Genomic DNA, 23635 nt, shown 5'->3' with positions numbered 1-23635 from the left:
CCTGGGAGTTGGTTTCCAGTCTCTCTTCCAACCATCCCACTCTTAAGAAATGCTGGTGCAAGCTGGACATGTCTTGCAGAGGGGGAATTGCTACTCCTGTTTTCTTGCAAGCTAACTTATTTTTAAAAATAGCTTTCTATATATCTCTTTTCAGTGCTTATTTCTTGACACTTACGTCATTAAAACTATTGATTAAAAATCATTAACCTCTTTAGAAGGCAGTTGTTTTACTAGTAGGTTCACAGTGACAGTCTTGATTGCTTTGGAGGTTCACTTACGTTGCATGGAGAGAGCAGTAGTATTTTATCAATTATGCTAGGCACTTGTTTTATGTTTCCTGTGCATCTGATTCCTGTAGCACTTAGATGCAATTCTTACCATATCACTTAACTGTGGCTCTTACTTACGCTATGGAGAATGAAGTAGTAAATGCCTCCCCAGAAATTCCACTGATTAGGACTTGAGTAGGAACTTAAGTAACATATCGGGCAAAGCTCTACTTAAAAATGTAAAGCATCCATTCTTCAAATGGTTGAGGTTAGATTATCTAAAATACAACTGTTTGTGGGGTGGTTTTTGCCTATGATTTCTGCACCTCTTTAAAAAAAAAATTAGTTGACTAGCTTACTTGTTGCAGCTGTCAGTCCATCAGCAAGACAGTCTTTATTATGTGGTATGTTTCTGCAGGGGTTTAAATCTGGCTCTATAGACAGGTTTTCTTATGTGAGCATTTTCAGGGGCAGGCAGTGGGAAGTACAGTTTAACCTCCTCTGCACTAAGTATGGTGTTCCTTTTGCCCATTTGGCCACCTACTGCTAAAAGTTTAAATATTGTCCAAATTCTCATTGGGAAATCCTGTCTTCTGATGCTCTGGTTACCTAAACAGCTTAGCATAAACTTCATTGGATACTAAACTTTGTCTCAACCTGGTTCTGGAGTTCTTACGCTAAAGAGTTAATTTTTTTTGTTACTGTTTTAGGAAATCGTATCATCATGGGTAAAAATCACGTTTTCCGATTCAACCACCCTGAGCAAGCACGAGCAGAGAGGGAGAAGACTCCATCAGCTGAAACTCCCTCTGAACCAGTAGACTGGACATTTGCTCAGAGAGAACTCTTGGAGAAACAGGGCATTGATATGAAGCAGGAGATGGAGAAGAGGTAAGTGGACTAAACTAACTCAGTTATTTTACTTGGCATTTCTGATATTTCATTAGACCTGTGGCACCAACTCTTACATGAGTCTGAAGTTAATGCCTACTTTTTTCTAGGAAAGACTGGTTAATTCCTACTTCCCTGGGAAATGAGGGCACCAGAGACACTTTGCCTCCCACTTAAAATCCGGACAAAGCTAGATTAACACAAACATACTCCTCTTTTGTACTTTAGAGAGTGCCTCTGAGAGAGATTTGCCCCCACCTTTCTATGATCTAAAGCTGCATCTTCCAAGAAGGCCCTCTGCTCCCAAAGTGGAGGATCAGGACACTTGCTCCTGTTTGTACCTCTCTTTATTTTAGGAGTCTACTTCTTTAAAATTCCACTTATGCCCCCAATCATCAAATTTATGGTCAAAGCAGGGAGTATAGGGGGAGCAATTGAATGGTCTCTTGACACATCTGTTCTTAAACTGCATAATTTTCCAGCATTCCTTCTTTGTCAATCTGGGATTTCCCTGAGTTTTGCCTCCACAAAACTGTCTGCTCATAAGGGTTAAGAGGACCAGAAATCACTCAGATACGGTGCGTCAGTATGGTGCTCTACTGACTGAGACGTCTCCTTGCCGTGTATTTGGAGGAAACTAAGCTCCTGGGTTGTTAATAAATCAAACTATTAAATATACAAACCAGCAATAGTACTTGAATCCTCATACACAGTAAGAGTTACTTTGTAGCCTTAATTATATGTTGTAACATGTCTAATTGTATTTAATCCTTTATTTTAGTTCAGTTACACAACTGATGTTTTCCTGCTTGTAGATCATTTGCTTAAATAAGGCTTTTTGTACACTTCATAGAGTACAGTCACTAATTTAGGCAGCAGTGGAACCTAATAGGTCAAACTCTTGGTGTCAGATCTAGGGTAATTCTCATTCCAAGTGAACTGAAAAGTGTCTAGTTTGAAGGAGGCAGGAAGAATAGTACTTTTCATGCTAGTGTATTGACACTCACATGTACACCCCAGACTTGCCCTTGTCTCTGTTAACAGATTCTGTGGACAGAGTAACACTAACATAAATAATGGTCGACCTGGCTGCTTCTGCATCCCTTGTGCTTTTTCTCTCCAGGTTACAAGAAATGGAGATTTTGTACAAGAAGGAGAAAGAGGAAGCAGATCTCTTGTTGGAGCAGCAGAGGCTGGTAAGTGTCTATTCTTCTGGTTGCCCGTATTGGCAAAGGTTAACTGCTGCCTTTATTGACCTTAAAATCCGGAAATTTGCTTGGGCTGTCTGCATAAAGCACAGTCCGTCGTCTTCTCTCCCTCTTCCCCCCCCCCCCCCACTATATACAGTAGTGAAAAATAGCATGGCCAAGCAGACACATCTCATGCTTTACTCTTATTAATGTGGAGATTATATTCACCCACCTGTGGGCACTAAGCAGTGCTTGGGAGGGCTGGTCAAATTTGCTGAATTATAACTTGGATCAACAGGAGGATGTTTCTTCATTCAGTGCTTTGAAGTTACTTTTCTATAGTCTAATTGATTAGTTGTGAATGTTTGAACTCTGTTTGTCTTGGGTAATCAGAAAGTACTAATTTTGTGCTGCCAAAACACCTAGACTATGTCCATGTGCTAGGTTTTACAAATGATGTCTGAAAATGTTGCTGCACTGTGCATGTTTAACCCTGCTCCCTCCCCTGCATGGAGTCTGAATCCCTTGCAAGGGTCTTCATGGCATAATACTGATTGAGGGCAGGTGTGTAGTAAGGGAGTTTTAATTCTTCCAAACCCGTGGGAAAAACACAAGCTATGTAGCTAGGAAGTCCAATAAATAAAGTCTGATGTTCATTGTGTAGTAATTGGGGCAGGAATTCCTTGCTTATACAGTCAGATATGTTCTAATGGAACATAGCCTGTAAAGTACAATACAGATACATGCAGAATCCAGGCCTCCTGTCAACCAGAAGGGCAAGTGTGAGCCCAGCAATCAAGTCTGATCTTCCTGAGTAACACTGGGTCAGTAATATCTGTTCTTTATTATTTTTATTAGCCACAGGACAATGTTAACTGTTGCCCCAGCTTGGTGAAAAGAACTTTAGGGGTTGCAACTGGCTGTTAAGAAGAGTCTGAGAACCTGAGAGCTCCTGGAAGCTCTGTGGGAGTTGAATGAATTTCTGGATTTGTCACAAGGCTCTTCTCTCTTTCCCCAAAGCAGAGAGGGGAGCTAGGACTATTGTGGCATCCATTCCTTGCTAGACAAGCTGTGTGCAAGTTAACATTATTTTTCATTAACTACAATATCCAGTGGCCTTACAACTCCCACCCAGAGTTTTTCTTCAAAAGGGATCACTGGGAGAATGGAGAGGAGCAACTGCAAATTGAGCCAGAATGGAGTTTAAGACTAGCCACTAGTGTTTGAACTTGGTGACTTTGTATTGAAAGTAAAACTGGGAAGAAGTAAATTGAATGCATGAGATGAGGAAATAGTCTAGATAAAGAGTAGGCCTTGGGTGTTTGCTTGGAGCCACAGGAGATGAGAAGTGGTGTTCCCTCCTTAAAACTTAGCTTAGAAAGACTTAGAAATAGCTTCAAGATGGGGCAGCATTTTGTCCCTGAAAATAACATGTGTAGTTAACAAATTGTGTGAAATAAACATGTCAAAACTGTTTATTTTTGAGGCCTGTTTAAAACAAGGCTGCATTTGTAAAAGTTCTGTAAAGCAGGGTTCATTTCCCTGTTCTGCGTATATTCATATGGAAGAATATTTAATACTGTAATAAACTGAGTTTATAGAAATCACTTTTATTTTTGCTTTATCTTAAGGGGGCAAGGTTGGAAGATGTCATTCTAAATTATCAGTGAGGAGATACTTTAAAAATTGCTTACCTGAGGTTGAGAAACAATAATAAATTAGATCATTGGTCTATCTGGACAGTATGCTGCTTTTGGCGATGGCCAATATCCAGTGCTTCAGAACCCTCCCCCACCCCACCCCACCCACACAGAGTGCATTTGGTCACTTCTGCAGTATTGTATGTGGGGTTGTGGGAGTGGATAGGGTAATTACCTTCCTGACCCTTAAAAACAATTGGTTAATGTTCTAAAGCATGGGCACTGATTGACTTTAGCTTCTGTAACTGGCAAACCTTTATAATTGTCACAGTATCATCCAGTCACAGTATCAGCCTCTCTGACCTCCTGCCATAGTGTGTTCAACATTTGGTTACTGTGAAATAGTATTTTTTCTGTTTGCCCTTAACTTGACACTAATCTTGATTGGGAGACCCTTGCTGCTGCTAACAACTTATTTTGTGGCAGGCCTAGATGTCAACCAGCTTGGGCCGCTGTTGTGATAGGAGCTTCACAAACATAGCAAATTATAATTCCTGACCCCAAATATTATAACTGTATATTTGGATTAGAGTTAATATTTCAGTTCATGTAGGAGAATGACCCCATAGTGTCTCATTTTGTGCAATTATTAAATGTACGAGTAATACTGGTGACTTCAAGAATAATGAATGACCTTTTATTTCTGGTTAAAGCCTTGAACTTGAATAGCCTGTGCAGTGCCTTTCTGTTGGGTGCCTTCCATTTCCACTGCACGATGCAGTATGCTAGACACTACCTTTTGAGGCTCCAGATTTTGCCTGCCATAAACTCATAATAAGTTATTGTCGGATTCTAATTTTTTAAAAAGAATTCACCATTATTTTGCTGATATTTTCTGGCCTAAACAGGGAACATGGTCTAAATTATTTTTATTACAAATCTTAAGATAATATAAGGTCACAAGCGGTACACAATGTTAATAAGAAAAGTGTTGTCCCTAGAGACAGAACTTTTTCTAAAATCCATCTCATCATTCCCAGGACCAGAATAAATCGTATTGCGTATACCTCGCTCTTTATTGCTCAACTGTTCCCAACAGGTCTTTTAAATTGTCTGTCAATCAGTGGTTAAGAACCAGAGATGCATATTTCCCTAGCATGTAATCAACTGTTGCTGTTCCTGATTTTTAATGTATTATGTAATTCTTTGTCTGAAAAACTTGAGTTGCAGTTACTTCAACAGGGATTGACTCTTGCAGACTTTTGAAGGAGATACAGGCTCCAGTGAATCAGATTAACAACCAGAAATGGATAATATATTAAAGAGATCTCAAAGTATTAAAAAATCCACCTTTTAAAAAATGGTCTGACTTAATTCCAGGTTGCAGTTATCAGTGATGAATACACTTAGTTTTTGGTGACATTTATCTCTCAAATAACCATTCGTAGTTTATACAAACATGAAGAGAGTTTCTCAATAAAATGATTTAATAAGAGTAACCTCCTTAGCAATCCTGCTGGAAAAGGTGGAATAATGAAGCAAAACAAGTGCAACTCTTAGCAAATGTGTGGGAGCTGCAGGTGTGAATTTGTTAAATGTTTACTAAGGTTGCAGAAGATGGGAAGAAAATTGGGTATCAAATAGCATTTTTATTGGTTAAAACAGTTTTTAAAAGTTACTACAACATTCTTTTGATGCTCTTCAGACAGTCAAGTCTTTCAGTGTTTTTAAAATACACAGCAAGGTGGCAAATGGAAAAACCCTTTGAAACTGATTCTCGATATCCCATTAGTTTGTAACAAGTCTTCTTTGGATTGAAAAATCTTCACCTGTCATAGTGGCACTTACGGTACTTTTAACATCGACCCTATTGGCTGCTTCTGTGTTTATTTTATCTTATCCTCTTAACACTTCTCTGGCTGCTCTTGTAGTAAAGTGGATTCTAAACTCAAGCATCCCAGCACCATATACAACATTACTAACCAGTGTTAACCCGACTTACTCTGGCTGCTCATCACATCATTCTACAATGGCTGTTGTGTTCACTCACTGGGGGAGGATTTTCTGAAAGAAGCAACAGCAATAACCAAGGCACATGTGTGTGGCATGGAATTGCATGTCTTCGTAGCATATGTGGGGTGCAGTTTACACCTTGTTTTTGTCAAGGACTTTGGTATAGTTGTTCTGTTTAAAGATTTTGGAGGGGGGCTGGGATGGAATGAACATAGGTTAGATGTAGTATTTTTAAGTTAGTTAGATTTATATATAATGTAAATTTTAGTAGAATGGAGAGCCTTGTATTTTAAAGGAAACAATGCTGGGAGGCTGACAGAAATGTTAATGTCCTTACAGTCAGTCGTGAGAGACGTCCATATGGCTTGTTCTATTTATTTTTTATTTGTTTTAGTTTTCTTGGCTTGTTTTTGTTTAGTTTTTTCCATTTTTTTTTTTAATTTTAATTTTGGTTGTTTTGGGGCCACTTCTTGATTTTTGTTTTTCCAAAGGATGCAGACTCTGATAGTGGGGATGATTCGGACAAGAGATCGTGTGAGGAGAGCTGGAGACTGATCACCTCCCTGAGAGAGAAGCTGCCCCCCAGCAAGCTGCAGACCATTGTAAAAAAGTGTGGTCTCCCTAGCAGTGGGAAGAAGCGAGAGCCTGTTAAAATGTACCAGATACCACAACGCCGGCGCCTTAGCAAAGACTCCAAATGGGTCACAATCTCAGACTTGAAGATACAGGCTGTGAAGGAGATCTGCTATGAGGTAGCCCTCAATGACTTCAGGCATACTAGGCAGGAGATTGAGGCACTGGCCATTGTTAAAATGAAAGAGCTTTGTGCCATGTACGGAAAGAAAGATCCCAATGAGCGCGACTCATGGCGAGCTGTTGCCCGGGATGTCTGGGATACTGTGGGAGTTGGAGATGAGAGGATTGAAGATGTCATGGCCAGTGGGAAGGGAGTAACTGATGTGGATGACCTCAAGGTACATATAGACAAATTGGAAGATATTTTGCAGGAAGTGAAAAGGCAGAACAACATGAAGGATGAGGAAATAAAAGTTCTCCGAAATAAGATGCTAAAAATGGAGAGGGTTTTACCACTGATAGGGTCACAAGAGCTGAGAACCCAGTCAACCACAGCTAATGCTGCTAATGTTAAAAATCCAAACTCAATGAGTGTGGTGGATGCTGACAAGAAGTATGCAAATGCTTTGAAAAAAGATGAGAATGGTGAGCTGGATAAAGAGGAGCGTGTTTCCCAGTTAATGGAGGATGACCCAGCCTTCAGGCGTGGGCGGTTGCACTGGATGAGGCAAGAGCAAATTCGGTTTAAGAACTTGCAACAGCAGGAAATTGCCAAACAGCTCCGTCGACAAAACATGCCTCACCGATTTATCCCACCTGAAAACCGTAAGCCCCGGTTTCCATTTAAGAGCAACCCCAAACACAGAAACTCATGGAGTCCAGGCACTCACATAATTATCACAGAGGATGAGGTTATTGAGGTCCGAATTCCAAAGGAGGAAGAGAAGGAGAACAAAGAAGAGAACAAAGAAAAAGGTGGCAGTGCTGTCTCCCAGGATCCTCAGCAACTGTGGAACCTACATGACCCAGAAAGGAGTCAAGATCATATCCAGATTAACTGGCAACAGCTAAACACTCAGCCACAGCCTAGCAATCGGCAACAGACACCACCTCAGTTACGCTGGAGAAGCAATTCTCTCAACAATGGCTACCAGAAAAGCTTGCGCCGTCAGACATCTGGCTCATCTGAATCACTGCAGTCCCACAGTGGGCACCAGAACCCAGACGTGCAGAAGTTCCAGCAGAAACGCCACGTCCACCAGCACCACCAATCCTATTGCAATCACAACAGTGGAGGCAATCCAGAGAGCAATGCAGTTAACATCCACCCAAAACAGATGAGTGGGCCCAGCCATTACGACCAGTTTGTGACCCCTCCACGGATGAGACGACAATTCTCTGCACCTAATCTCAAAGCTGGCAGAGAAACTACAGTATGATTCACTGGACAAATTGGAGAAGGGGTCGGTGCTGTCTTATCATTCAGAAGCATTGGGTTGGGACAGTTTTGACCACCATCTACCTTAGGTTTCAGTTGGCCAATTAGAACTTGAGTGACTTGATGTACAAAGCACAAGATATTGGTATTTCAACACATCTGTTTTGCTTATGAATCATGGTGCAATTTTCAAGACGTTGGAGAAATAGTGTGAAAAATGTTGAGACCCCTTTATAGATTAGAAGACTGGAAAAGAGGGTACCCTACTAGCTCATGTGCCTTCTTTATTTTTTGTCTTGTAGTATTTTTCTAAAGCTGAAAATACTGTCTGGAATATATAAAGAGCTGCCTCCCTCCATGTTTTTATGTAGACAATCAAAAGGGGAATCTAGTTTATAGTGTTGAATGTCTCTTGTGACCTTTTGGTTAGAAATGAAGAAACAGACCATTTGTATTGTAAGCTTAGCTCTGGCTCCTCAATTCAATTCACTTTTCACCTCCTAACCCATGTTTTTAAATAATTATTGGTAAACCAAAAGCTGTCAGCTGGCAAGACAATGTGGCTTTTTGTAGATGTGCTGGCTCCTTTACTGAAATTTATGAGAGCTACTTGGACACTTGACCCTCTCTCTCCCTCTCCCCCCTTTAGAGTGCACCATGCCTTTTGTCCTCCTGCCTAGTTTCATTAACATCAGTATGAAATTGCCATGACTGTAGAAATCTGCCTCTGAATGGGGTTATATGGGGGACTGTGCACATGGCCAAAGCCATGTTATGGAAATAAGCTTTTTCTCATTCCCATCTTGTCTCTATTATAATGGTTTTTAGTTATAATTTACTATACTGAGATGATAGACATACACTGCACTTTTTTTATCTTTAATGGTGCAGTAAAGACATTAAGTGAGCTGATTTCTTCCACTGCCTCGGTTAGGCTTTGGGTCTCAGATGTGTTTACTGGTGAGGATTTAGAATACTACCGTGAATTGGAGGGGGCAGAAAAAGGAGGGCTAGAGAACTGATTCATTTTGCATAATACCTCATTCTAGTGCCTTCTGGTTTCAGATTGCTCTGCTGTTTCAAGTCTTGTTGAACAAATCTGTCACTTTAAGGGGAAATCACATTTGTCTTCATTTACTCTCCATCCCCCAGAAAAGTACAGTTTAGACGCAATATTTTAACTTGTACCATAAACAAAGGTACCTAAGTTTACAAATGAAAATACCATAAACACTTGCAAACCCTGTGATCCTACTTCAAAGCTCCCAGAACAAATGACACTAAAAATAATGGACAAAAAGCAGATGTTGTTTGACTGACTAAGAACTAGGCTTATGGGTTTTTGGAGTTTTTATCTTGATTGGAAAGCGCTACTTTTAACTATAGGACTTGTTTCTTTGCTTTTGAAAAAAGTCTTTTCATTAATTTTTATTTACTTAGCTTTTTGGACTTGAATTTTTAGGACAAATCTGAATCTTTGGAGGGAAACTTGGTTTACTATAAGATTTAACCTGAATGCAATTTTTAAAACAAACTTGAGTATTTATGGCTGATTTAGTGAGGTTGGATCACATTGTGTTACGTTTGTTACACATTTGTATGGTTAAATGACTTGTGCTGTGTTGCACAAATATCCTTGTTTTTACTACTTGAGGTCATTTTGTTTGTGTTAAACATAAGCCCTACTGGTAAGTTTTATTCCTGCATGTTTCAGCATAGCTATAAATGAGTAGAAATTGCCTGCAACTTTACCTCCCCTTTATTCTTATTTCCTGCCAACATATTTTTTCTTCCATTCTGAACTATATTATTGCAAAGGTGCTGGTTGTAACTCCGTGGTTAAATTGCAACCAGAGACTTACTGCTTTGGTATCAGTCACTCAGGTCTCAACACTGCAGTCCGGTCACATGAATGTTTCGTGACACATTATGATCTCTGGGATTTAGGAGGTTCAATAGTGTTGCTTCCCAGAGTGCTCTAAACTGATGACTAGGTTAATTTTCTGTCCAAAATGGTGATGCCAATTGCGTCTGTTCCATATTTCAGTCTACCTGAACAATGGAAACACTGAAATCCCTGATCCTTCAAAGAAAGGAAGCCCTTGTACAAACGCAACACTTTTCTTCCAGCTTGAGTCAAAACTCTAATTTTTGGGGTGCAAATAACCTTGTGCTGTTAGGTTTACTATAGAATTCTATGTAAATAGTTTGCCCCATTCCTGCTATTCAGCTATGAGTGATGTGGTTTGTCCCTCTGCCATCCTCTTCAAATGTCTTACGACCTGCTTTGTTTTGTGGCAAGCAGGGCGAGATGAAAACAATAAGTATCTGGGGAAATTCCCATGTGCCTTCATATGGAACATTCCAGCCAAGCAGAGATTATCCTGGATAGGAGCCAGGCACAAAGGATAGACCCAACAAGTCTATTTTGTGTGTCCCCCTTCTGTTTACGCAATATAGCAGTAAACCATGCAAAACCAGCACATGGCTGAGGTATGCAAAAAGAACATGCAGCATGCAATTATTTTCTGAAATCCATTCAAGTATGTATTTTGAAATGGGATAAAATCATATAGTAACTTGATTTTTTAAATCCCAGACTTTAAATAAAAGTCTTGTCAATGTGTGTTGGCTTAAAATTACCTCAAAAGAAATGTTCTCCTTAGCTCTAAATATTTGAATGATAGGGAATGGGTTTTAAACCCATCACTCTGTTACCCAGGACTGTCAGTGTTTTTTGATGCAGCACTGGAAAAACACTCAGTTTGTTTGAATTCTTCATCAGTTACCTAGCAAATGCTGTTCTGAAGCTGTCCACGTAAATTGCTTCTTAATTTTCCTGCATGACTTGAAAAAAGAGCAAAATACAGTAACTGCCAAATGGAGCCAGAATTGGGCAGAGGAAGCTGGCTTTCTTTCAAACTTTTAAGAGGCTATTACAAACCATGTAGGGTGAAACCTAAAAACTATTAAATTATCCTTTTCTATAACGCAGATGGAATTAACAAGCACTAACACAGTCGATTTCCTATAAGTGTGAAAAGGCTTTCATGCTAATGGAAAAATGCAGCATCCATGATGCAGGTACCTTTTCAGTAAATTAATTGCCAAGGGCTGATGTTTTGTTTGCTTTGTTGGCAGCTGACTCTCATGCACCAGTGCCTTAGTGTGAGGGGTTTTCTTATCCTTAAAAAAATCTCACTGGGGACTTGGGGTGAGAGGGAAATGCTTCTTAGTTTTTTCACTTCAGTGTCCTTTTTCAGGCTATCTGACTTAAGAAATCTGTTAAATCAAGGGGAGAGCTTTGTATGAGTGTTAGGAACGTATTTTCAGTATCTCTTTCCCCATTCATTCTTGTAAGTTGTATATTTTAAAACTCAGATACTTGCCTCAGAACCACTTTAAGAACTGCCGGATGCAAAATCCATGTTTACCCATTGTTACGGTAAAGCAGAGGTTCTCAAACTGGGGGTCGTGACCCCTCAGGGGGTCACGAGGTTATTACATGGGGGGGTCGCGAGCTGTCAACCTCCACCACAAACCCTGCTTTGCCTCCAGCATTTATAATGGTGTTAAATGTATTAAAAAGTGTTTTTTAATTTATAAAGGGGTTCGCACTCAGAGGTTTACTATGTGAAAGGGGTCACCAGTACAAAAGTTTGAGAGCCACTGCTCGAAAGGAGGTAGTAAGTCTCCTTCCAATGAAATTATGGGATTTTCAGATCTGTCCAGTTCACTTTAAAAATAAATAAAGTTTTTGATTGTCTTGAGAGCAAAGGCTTCCCTCATGAGAAGCAGAGCTGGTTTGTATTGTAACAAGTGCTCTTTCAATAAACTATGAAATACTCTTGTAAGCGTCTGACTTATCTCTATGGAATATTGAGTGCACAAAACTTTAGCTTAGCCTTTCTGGTTTTTGTTTTGTTTTGTTTTTTGTCTCGTGACCCTTTCTAGTTGAGTTCAGTTGAAAATGTCGTCCTACTTCAGTTGTTCCTCACACTGGCCCAGATGAGATTAAATTACTCATGAGACAGATATAGCAGGGGCCCCATTTGCTTCTGCCACCACATGTTAAGAAACTTCATTTACAGTGCAGGAAGGATATGGGTTATAATTTTCCTTAATACAGTCCCATTGTGCACTTGTTCCTGCCATTAGTTTAAATTCTGAAGAAGCACAGCAGGGAACTCACAATTCCCTTTACAGACTAAGGAATAGGGAAGCCCATCTTTACCATCTTGCTATTCCCAAAGAATGAGGCACAGAAATTCAGGAGAGAAATGTCTATACCATGATGTGTTCTTGGAGCAGCAGACCCCACTCAGGCATTTTTTAAAAATAAAAATAAAAATCCTACCACACATTTGAAAATAAAAGGTTTTAAGGATTTTTCTAAACTGTCTTGTTTTCTCTATACAGTTTTTTTGTTCTGTTATACCGTGCAGTTTTTCAGTTGAAAGCTACCACTCAGATAAAGTATTGAACACTTGGCCTGAATCGGTCTTTCCATTGTGTGTTTAAAAAACAAAAAAAAAAGTCCACGACCAGTACCAAAGCCCCGCAGTCCCATCACGCAGTCTGTGAATCAAGATGACCGTTCATCCTTTTATTCACTATTGAAAGCCAAGCTGCCTGATAGCTTAAACACTAGAGTACTGCCAGTTGCCAGGAATCAGTCCTATGTTACAAGAGTATTTCTTTAACTGGTTAAATGTTCCCTTATTCTGGGAAAATATACCTGACTTAGTCCACTTTAAAAAAACAACAACAACAAAAACTGTTCCTTTTTGTAGGATGAGGGTAAAGAAAAAAATTTACATGTTGTGAACCTGTTCATATCTCTAGATGTGTGTGTATATGATTTTTGGTTTTAGTCCACATAAAAAAAAGGAAAAGGAGAGACAAAGGATGAGTTACTGTGTCCTTACCATACCCAAATAACGTGCCTGTACTCGAGTACTAGCAGATACAATGTGTTGTGATGGAACATTTCCGATGCTGCAACCCTTCTTTCTATCAACCTTTCAACTTCTCTGAAAGAGCCAGAACAGATTCTGCTTTTCAGAGATACTTAAGGAGTTGGTGGGTAATGCACCACAATTGCAAGCACTGCTTGAAATGCATCTTCCTTCGATTCTGCTTCTCCCACAGCACCTCTGTTTCTAAACAGGAAGGCAGGAGACCACTAAAATGTTATCTTAATATTAATAGTTTTGTCTCCAAAAGCTCCAGACCAACTCCAGGAAAATGAATCCTACCCTTCATGTTTGACTATTTGACAAACTTGTTTGTTCTCCCATCCCTCAGCCCACTGCTCCCTAGCTGAGTTTCAAATGACAGTGTTATAATGGGGGGGGGGGGAAATCTTCTCTAGAAGACAGCTGCCTTGTATTGAAATGCATTTTAGAGTTCTAGGTATTCTATGTTGCAGTCAAACTTGGTGCAGCCTGAAGACTTCATCTCTATCTACCTCTCCTCACCCCCCACCCCCACCCCCCCGGTCAGACAAACACACAGAATCCCTTCCTTTCAGAGCAGAAATCAAACTTCAGCATGGGACAAAATGTTTTAAAAAAATCTGTTCTACCCATGGCTCTTATTCCAAAGAGTTAATTAATAAACAGATTTATCAACTATACAGAGGAATCCCTTCATCCCCCACTGAAATGCAACCCCTTGTGGAGAGAATGTAGCAGCTACTGGAGTACTTGTGGCACCTTAGACTAACAAATTTATTTGAGCATAAGTTTTCGTGGGCTACAGCCCACTTCTTCTGATGCATAGAATGGAACATATAGTGAGGAGATCTCTTTCTCTCTCTGAAAAGGTGGGAGTTGTCTTACCAACTCTGAGGCCAGTTAAGTAAGAGAGAACTTTTGAAGTGAATCCGAAGAAGTGGGCTGTAGCCCACGAAAGCTTATGCTCAAATAAATTTGTTAGTCTCAAAGGTGCCACAAGTACACCTGTTCTTTTTGCAGATACAGATTAACACAGCTGCTACTCTGAAACGTAGCAACTACTGTTTAGGATGAGTGAATTTTCTTTAGCTGAAAGTTCAAGGAAAAACGAGGAGTTGAAATGTGGCCCGGATGCAAAAAACAAAAGCCCTTAGTCTTTTTTTTTTTTTTTAAGTGGGGGTGGGTGGGAGGGGAGGCTGGGGCTTTAATGACCTCAAGTGGTCAGGGCTTCTGTTTCAATGTCTTTAGAATAAGACAACAGTCACCTCCCTTGTGGGAACGGTGCCACCTGCTGGGAATCTAAAGTTCATTCCTTCCGCTTCTGCATGCCCCTTCATTCTGCCATCAAAGTACTGACCTGGTGTGACCCTGCTTTAAGATATGTGATCACAACATAGTGTGGGTGCATTAGATGTTTAGTTTAACTAGGGGCTTGTCTACACTCAAAGATCATTCACATGTTTAGTTAATTTGGATTAAGTTTCCAGACTCTGGCATTGGAAAAAATGCATTAAGGGAAAGAGAATGAATTCTAGGGTTTTGGATCATGGACTAGCAAAGAGGTGTGAAATGCAACCTAAATATCTGCATAAATTCTTCCAAAGAACCCAGTAACACCCTCTGCACTTTCTGAAGTATTGATGTGTATTTGCCCCTTGATCCCCCACATAAAAATCCTAAGGATTAAATTCATGTTGCATTTATATGCTTGAAAGTGTCTTTAAAAAGGCAAGTGAGTTCTAAGATCTGGAGCAGAGATGAGACAAGTGCTGGAATCTTAGAAGATCTTGAAATAGGGGATGATTGAAGTGCAAAGCTAATGGCTGTGGGAAAGGCATGTACCACCAACTAAAAAATAAAGGATCACCATACCTTGGGCAATAAGTGATCTTCAGCATCAAGGAGATTTATGGGGATTTAGTTTCCAAAAAGACTATTTTGGGGGATCGTGGGGAGCCAAGAGTGCTGGAGGAGGGAGGATGAAGGCAGAAGGATTAAGAGCTTGTCATGTGAGGAACCAACAAACTCATAATCTGTGAAATTTGTTTCTTCTGATGAAACACTGGTCTGGGTTCTGCTCACCTGTTTTTCTCCCAGGCCCACAATAAGACTGAAATTCTGTGAGTGCTAAGGTGTGTGTGTGTTTATACTGTATATAATGTGGTGTTAAAGTGAGGTGTGTAATCCCCTAATCATCCTCATTTTGGTACAGCGTGAGGTTGAAAGTATGTTCCAGTGCTGAAAACATTAATAGTGTTGCTGCTTTCAGTTAGATAAGGGACCGCTTTGCCTTTGCCACCTTTCCTGTTATGAGGTCATAAAATGAACTTATCTTTGACTGTGAAAAGGTTTTCCCTTCATCTCCTGTATGCTTCTCCAACAAGAATGTCTGGTTGGTTCCAAAGCAGAGCTATCCATTCAAACCAGGTTTAACACTGCAGATGTATTGACCAAGCTCCTATAAATCACCCAATTTCTTACCACTTTCCTCCTCTTTTACAAAACCTACACCAATTTAGAAATGAAAGTAGTAATAACTGCACATTTCTAAAGTAAACACTCTTCAAAGCTTCTTCACTTTTTAAAAAACAAAACACTCCAAAGCTATTTTCTTCAGTAAGGATATACACCCTTACAAGTGAGAGAGGTGTATATGTATGTGTCAAACCCTCACCTGTCGTAAGACAATCTAGTACAGTAGGGCTGAACTGTGTATGTTCAAGGAAAATAAACGTGTCCACAAATGGATAAAAGAGAAATGCCCACTTGTGGAGCACAAGATGGTTTGACAAAGGCTCTCGGCAGTTTTATCTCCTTTGCATTCCCCAAAGCACCCACCTGACTCAGTCACAACTAAACCCATTAATATCCAGAAGTTACAGTCCACAGATTTCCTTGACTTCTCAAGAGAGTATTGTTTTAATGACAGCTAGTGGCAGAACATTTAGTGGGGATAGAAATTGCAAGTGTAGGGACATAAGACACATGGCGAACTAACTAGTTAAGGGATTCCATGGTCTTGTATGTTACAAGTGCTGGCTACTGAAAGAGCCTATCATCTCACTGATAAAACAAATCAAACCATAAGGGGAGGCAATCTAAAATATGAGAATTCCCTCCAAGAGATGAGATTGTCTTTGAGTATTACTTACAGGTAATCATCTTCCTCTCACTTTGCAAGCCCAACACAGATCCTTTTTACTCTGTCCAGCAGTGTGGTGCATGTTTATTTTATCATTTCAAAAGAAACACCCTGGCTAGTAGGGCTTTGGCACTGCAGTGGAAAGTTCTCCTGATCCATGTTAAATTGGATATATCTGCAACTTTATTACCAAAGTGAGTTTTAGGTAGTTTTACGGAGGGGCCAGTTTTAAGAGTATCCCGCAAACACCCATTTAGACATCTAAGTAAGCGTACAGACATTCAAAAATGGGAGCAGTGGGAGTGACAAGGTGCAGAGTACTCTTGAAAATCTGGCCCATAGCATCTTCCCTACCTCTTAGGCTGGATGAAATTCTCTGGTCCAAACCCTTTCTCTCACATGCATCTCCACACTCAGGTAGTCAGCCTTTCACAATTAGTAACTTTCTTATTGACATCTAGGATGCCAGTATATTTTTAAAAAGTGTGTGATATTCTTTCTGTTAAGCTTCTATCTTCTCCTGAACCCAAGTTGGCATCTGACTTAGAGCCTGAGATGCACTTTTGAGTAAATGCCCGTTTGTCTTGTTGTTTTGGGGTTTTTTGTTTTGTTTTTGTATTTCCATGAATATCAGTATTTCCTTTCATGTATTGATTACGCCTTTGCAGAGTCCTCTGCAAATTAGCAGGATATACCAACTTTCACTTCCAGTGCTCCTCATAGGGGAGCTCCAAGAGAAATTGTTTATCCTATTCTGTCATTCTCCTTCTCTCCACCCACTGGGAGAAGGAACCTGTTGGTGGTGACAGAACACTTTCTCACTTTGTCCAAGCAATTACCTTTGCAAGATACAACATCCTAAACGTTTTCTACTAGGATGGCTCTGAATCTTTTCCAAACACTTAAGAGACAGGAAAAATACCTCTGGTCCATTCCTGCACTTCACATGATGAGTTACATTTCTCACAAAATGAAATGATTGAACACCCTGCATTTCTTTATCAGTGGGACCATAGTATGCTCAGAACCAAAACTGCTTTGGCCTAGGCAGTCAGTCTTATCTGTATAAACAACCTATAACTATTTTCTTCCTGTGAGAAATTAAATATACATAATGGTGTGTTGCACTCACACCCTAGGTGGTGAGAACTTGATAAAGGAATGAACTTCATTTAAAGCATAAAATTAATTCCATTGCACCAAAAGACACAACTCAATGGACTATCTAACTCTTTATGGTTTTGGTTAAATGAAGATACACCATCTCTCCAGTCCATCCCTATGTAGCCAAACTAAATAATCTGGAGAACAGTGCAGAAATGTTAACTGCATAAAACTGTTTCACAAACACTTTAATCTGACGCCACTTAACCTGGATTTCTAAGCACTAATGTTCATCTTTTCCATGTTTTACAATCCTACTTTGGTCATTATTCCAGTATTTAGTTTGTATCAGCAGTGAGTTTTCCATTTTAATGACTTTTATGGTGTGTGAGGGTTGGAATAGTGGGGCATGGATCCATTGGCCCTGCACACTTTATGCAAAATGTGCACTGTCACCAGAAGTACTTTCAAAACTAGGTAAATTATACCTACAAATTTACAGATGCCTTCTTAACATTCTAGTTTGAGGTCTTTCCCACCGGAAAAAAACCCCTCCACAGTCTATGGCCATTGCGTGTATGGGGGTCTTATAATAAGGAAAACACACGGCAGACATACCAGCATATCTCACAGACGGTCCTGTTTCTCCTTTCCACTCTTCTAGAAGGAAAGGTTCTAAAGATGTCTAGTATGTTATTGAATTATGTTTCGGAGGAGTCTGATCTCTGAGAGTTAAATGGAAATATTTGTGCATTTCTCCTCTCCGCTTGTCTCTCTCACTCCTGAAGTGTTTGTCCCTTTCTGGCTGTCTCCTCTTCGCTTTCATCTGTCTTTTTCCTACACGGTATCTCCTGTCTTCCCACAGGACTATGAGAGTAAACTGCAGGCCTTGCAGAAGCAGGTTGAGACGCGATCCCTAGCTGCTGAGACGACGGAAGAGGAAGAGGAAGAGGAGGAAGGTGAGTTTGAGACTGGAAACAATTCTGGCTGTTTCCAAATTTTGATGCAAAGGAAGGTGTACTACAGAGACATTTGCCATAAGATGGAAAACCAACTTTGGAACTTGTGAAAAAGTGATGGCCTCTTAAAGAGCAAATTTGACAGCCATATAGACCGAAATTCTGTAGCCACAGAACAGGTTCTGAACAAGCATTGAACAAAGGAACTGGACCAGAACCATCAAATTTACTTAGGCCACCCAACAGCCATTGGATGGGAATGAGCTTCAGTTGGTGAGGGCTTCATATTCTGGTGCCAGTCCACAGAGCTGGATAGTATTCATGTATTTGAGCTAGGATTCTCTAATAATCTGTGGGCTGGTCTACACTACCGCTTAAGTCAATCTAACTTACATTGCTCAGGGGTGTGAAAAAGACATCTCTTGAGCGACATAAGTTACATCGACCTAAACGCTGTCCACACCAGTGCGATGTTGGCGAGAGATGTTCTTCCACTGACATAGCTTCTGCCTCTCGCGGAGGTGGAGTAATTATGCCAATGGGAGAGCGCTTTCAATTGGCATAGCGTGTCTTCACCAGACATGCTAAGCGACATGCTAGTGTAGCACCGTAGAGTAGACTTGCCTTGTGTAAGAACTCCTGATTGGGTCTAGTGTAAGTGAGAGCATCTTATGCTGCTAACTCCTCTCTGTGCTACAGAACACCCAGAAAGGGAGGAGTGATTCACCAGATGTAGAGCTTAACTGTCTTCTCCCTGGATATTTTGCTTTCTCTTTATTAGCATTTTAGCCTTCTGGATTTCTGCAAATAAAGTAAACAGAGCTTAGTTTTTGTTTTGGTCTAGCTACTCCAGATGCTTTACAGGTTAAGCCTCCAGTGCTTGGAGTGGAAGATCAGAACTAGTTACCCATTGAGCAATGAGTACAACCTATCTCCTTTCCATGCTATCTTTTCAGTGACGATGTTAAGAATTTTACAAGAAAATGAAGAGAAGTAAATAACCTCTGAATGGGTGTGTTGAAGGGAAAACTATTGCATTTGACTAAGCTGTTTCCTTACTTTCCTCAGTGCCGTGGACTCAGCATGAATATGAACTGGCCCAGTGGGCATTCAGGAAATGGAAGTTTCACCAGTTCACTTCATTAAGGGATCAGCTCTGGGGTAATGCAGTCTATCTGAAAGAGGCCAATGCAATCAGCGTGGAATTAAAGAAGAAGGTATGATTGTACGGATCACCAAACTCCTAGATGTCTGTGTACTGATCCTGCTTCGATGTATTATACTTATTTTTCTTGCCTTTAACCCAGCATACCTCTTGGTTCTTATTTTGGTATGTGAAGTGCTTTGAGGCTTGACTGCCATAATTCAGATTCCATACTGAATTTGTATTTCTTTCAGCTCCCCTACATTGTCTCCCCAGCCCCCATTCTAGTTATCCTCTAAGCCTGTGTTAGAGATAAGATCCCTTTTCTTTTCCATCTTAACTCCATGTTGGGTCATTCATCTTATCAAAAAGCGAAGGCTAGATCTAGATGCCCAACATGGCAGTATTATATGCTGCTGTTAGACTACCAGGCTGTTCCTTAAATGTTTTGAACTTAAAATTGGTGCTGTTCTCAGAGATAAAAATCCAAGTGGTTGCCTCCTTTTGTTTAGGTGGGTCCTGGTCTCACTTTAATGAGGCTTTTGGGGAGTGTTCCTGCTACTAGAGTTAAATAGAAGCCCTCCTGTGCTTGATTTCTATGAATATATTTGTTTTTCTCTATTCAGGTGCAGTTTCAGTTTGTCCTGCTGACCAACACGCTCTATTCCCCTCTGCCCCCTGAGCTGCTGCCCAATGAGACAGAGAAGACTCGGAACAACAGACCTTTCCCTCGGACAGTAGTGGCTGTGGAAGTCCAGGATCTGAAGAATGGAGCAACACATTACTGGTCCCTGGAGAAACTCAAGTAGGGTCTAGTTCAAAATTACTAGGTTTTTTTTTTCCTTTTCTTAGGGTCTCTCTAGACTTGTCCCAGTTCATCTCACTGCCTTAATATTTACACTTCCTCCACTTGTCTGGTACTCATTTATTCTCTTTTGCTTCACATAACCCTACCACCCATAAACAGAATTAAAAGGTAAAACCTCAGTAATGGAAATCTGCCCTTAGAAAAACTTCCCAAATTTTAACAATCTCAAGTCTGAGGTGGTGGTTTTCATCATTCTTGTGCAATATGCACAAGATATGCCAAGGTTTCCTACTCGTTTGTGAGACTATGGATTCTTCATCAATTTATTTTTGCACTTCTAGAGTATAATCCAAGGATTTTGAAACCTTAAATAATCCTGTGTGCGCTTGTGGTCTATAGTGGGATCACTTCACCAAGTACTGAAATGCAGCCACTTTTTGAGTGGAATGTGACAGCTGTTCAATAGTGCACACCAATACAATACATTGGTTCAGTGCAGAAAATAAACAATGTGCCTAGTTGAAACTGCAGGAGGAATTAGGGGAGGCAGAATGTAATGACTGAAGCTTGAATTTGACCAGACCCTCAGGGCTTAACCTATTACGAAAAGAGCCATGGGATATTTATTGACCTTGATTGGCATGTGTTCTGCATTTCTTCCAAAAGATGGCATCTCCCACAGCACAGTGACTCCTAACATTGTGCTAGAGCATTAGTAAAGTAGAGATGAACTGGCCCCTTACCTCTGTGGACGCCCCCTTCCCGTTGCCTGTTTGAGGATACTTTATTCTGTCCCTGTAGCATGCATGCTCCTTTAGAAAAATGATCACAGCATCTCTGTACTAGTGTCCTCATTCATCATACTGTAGAAGCAAATTCTTAGTTTCTTTTTCTCATCATTAATTTTTTGGGGGACTTTTTGCTGTGTAGGCAGAGATTGGAGCTGATGCGGGAGATGTATGACAGGGCTGGAGAAATGGCGTCCAATGCCCAGGATGAGAATGAGAGCACAATGACTGGTAGTGACCCCTTCTACGATCGATTCCATTGGTTCAAACTGGTTGGTAGGTACGTGATGACAATTCTATCTCCGGGCACATTCACCTACTCGTTGCTGGGAGAAAGCAGTGACTTTGAATAGAGTTTTAGGCTATGTAGTCATATCAGCCATGTGTGTGGGGTCTCAGGATTGATGATCCAGCTTTCGGATCTTATTGATCATCGTACATCACCAAAACACTGGTAAGAAGCAGGAAATGCTGCCTAACACTTTCTTGATATCCTCTGAAAAGTTAAATCTGTAAGTGTTTGAATTCACCCTTAATCGTATTTAAGATTTTATTTCTAGAAGGAAGGGATTGGAGTAACTAGTTAAGCGTTGTCTGAAGTCATTGGAGTAGTGCTGTGGGAGGGACTGAAGACTGATGGAAATAACAAGGGAAAACTGGTCCAGAGTTAAGTGCTTTGTGTGGCTGTGACATGAAAGCAGTTTTGTTTCCTTTTCTGGAAGGATTAAACACCTAGTGAGAGGAGACCTTTAGAGATTCATTAATAGTGTCTGATGCTGAGCCACTCCCTTATTTTAGAAGTGCCTTGTGATGGACATACAGATTATAGATACGCTAAGTGAGCTAATAAGAACACTGTAAATAACCATACATGATTGGCCTTGTTTGTCTTCATGTTCCTTTGCTTTTTGCTCAGTCCAAGGATTCTGTCTTTCCCTAACTATGTCAGCAATCCCCTTCCTCCCTTTTCATCCCAGTGCAGACAGTCTAAAGCTTTTGCTTGCTGTTATGGTGGGCTCTGTGCTGACTGCAGCAGTATGATCTGTTATGAAGTATTCGTCTCTCCCCTCGCTGTGTTAATCAAAGTGTTCCGTTAACTGATATCTAGCTCCCCCATTTTCCATGGCTGCGTGAATGAGCGTCTTGCTGACCGCACGCCCTCCCCCACTTTCTCCACGGCTGACTCCGACATAACCGAACTGGCCGATGAGCAGCAGGATGAGATGGAAGACTTTGATGATGAGGCCTTTGTGGATGATACTGGCTCCGACGCTGGAACCGAGGAGGGATCCGACCTCTTCAATGATGGGCACGACCCGTTTTACGACCGGTCCCCTTGGTTCATTTTAGTGGGAAGGTTGGTGAGGTTACTGTGAGAATAGCCAAAAGGGACCAGCTCTTGCCATAGGCTTCAGAGACTTTGCCTTTCAGAATGGAGAACGTTAATCAAGCCAATCCATAAGCAGCCATATCTAGAAATGAGACCTGTCAGATCTACTCGGGCAGTCTGTCAGTTTTAAAAACTATAATGCAGGTCTTCCACATTAAAGGGCCCAAGGAGTCCTTGAGAGTACAAGCTTTACCCATCACAACATAAAGCCAATTTCTTTTCCCTTGCCTGTAGTAATTAGGGTGTTGAGTATAATGTCCAGGTAAACGACTTGCAGAGTTTACGGTAGTATTGCTCTGACTCTTCTGTTCTCTAAAGGAGCATTCCGGCGAAGGAAACTGTAAAATCTAATCAAATAAGTTTTCCAAAGGGGAATTTATTAAACATCCTCTTTGTGACTGGGGTAGAATGGGAGGAAAGTTGGTTTGAAAAATAGCTCTTCCCAAAGTTCCTGTCTGGACTAGGGGAAGTAGTTGGAATTTTAAAACATCTCAGTTAACTGTTTAACATGTTTTTTAAATACCACATACCATGTTGTGTAGGCAGGGTTTCACACCTTTAAAACATGTTAGCTAGTTTTCTGCATGTTTTAAAGGTGTTAAACCCTGTCTACTCTATGTGCTATGTGGCGTTTAAAAACATGGTAAGCAGCTGACATGCTTTTAGAACATCAACTATTTTTGTAGTCTAGATATGTTCTAGAGAATCTTAGACTCTCATGTAGACAGCCACGTACAGCATGTTACACAGATACTTGTGTTTTGATCACAAAAAGTGTTCACAAATAATTTCTCTGAAATATCCAGTAAGCAGGTTAGCCCAGTTTTACTGATGAGGAAATTGAGATAGGGTTCTTGAGTGACTTGCTTAGGCTATAGAGAGAGCTCATAAGTGATAGGAATTGTGCTTGGAGCTCAAGTTCTTAAAGCCCCGTCCTGAAGAATAAAAACTTTGGTTCTTAAAGATGCAGGGAAGCACAATATTTTTCAGGGAACAGAGAAATTTTCTATCCTACCACTCAATACCTGAAAGTTACGTTTGAAAGCACAACTATTTCAGGTTAATCTAACACACAAATTTGTCAAGTTTGGTGTGGAGTTTTGTTAATTGTCCTGTATGTGCAGTAACTGCTTGCACTAGCAGGAACCATGCTTCACAACAGTGCCAGCATGCTGAGTGTATTATGCTATTGTGTATATTCATTCAGTCTGTGGAGTGCTTGGGAAAAAGTTGAACTATTCATCTTTGTTTCACAGTCCTAATGTCCAGACTCCACAGGAAGCACTATATACAGGCTGAGCAAATGCTGTGTATGAAAAGAACAC

At 40.5% G+C, this 23635-nt stretch overlaps 1 protein-coding gene across 11 annotated transcripts in view; it reads left to right on the top strand.

The window, feature by feature from the left end:
* The window catches only part of KIF1B (kinesin family member 1B), a 135184-nt gene that overhangs the window by 68324 nt on the left and 43225 nt on the right, over positions 1-23635 (top strand). For 7 of the 11 annotated variants that reach the window (XM_039508951.1, XM_039508953.1, XM_039508950.1 and 4 more), the window contains 7 exons: positions 980-1160; positions 2284-2356; positions 18087-18180; positions 19249-19397; positions 19951-20129; positions 21063-21200; positions 22029-22277. In XM_039508951.1, coding sequence (XP_039364885.1) covers positions 980-1160; positions 2284-2356; positions 18087-18180; positions 19249-19397; positions 19951-20129; positions 21063-21200; positions 22029-22277 — 1063 coding nt within the window. Of the gene's footprint in view, positions 1-979; positions 1161-2283; positions 2357-6494; positions 10493-18086; positions 18181-19248; positions 19398-19950; positions 20130-21062; positions 21201-22028; positions 22278-23635 lie in introns of those variants that run through there. The other 4 variants (XM_039508954.1, XM_039508955.1, XM_039508956.1 and 1 more) reach the window with 2 other exon arrangements.

Source organism: Mauremys reevesii, linkage group 21 (genome assembly GCF_016161935.1).
Source record: "Mauremys reevesii isolate NIE-2019 linkage group 21, ASM1616193v1, whole genome shotgun sequence".
Classification (NCBI taxonomy): domain Eukaryota; kingdom Metazoa; phylum Chordata; order Testudines; family Geoemydidae; genus Mauremys; species Mauremys reevesii.
The sequence above is the reverse complement of the archived record's forward strand: the minus strand, read 5'-3'. Positions and strand labels throughout refer to the sequence as shown.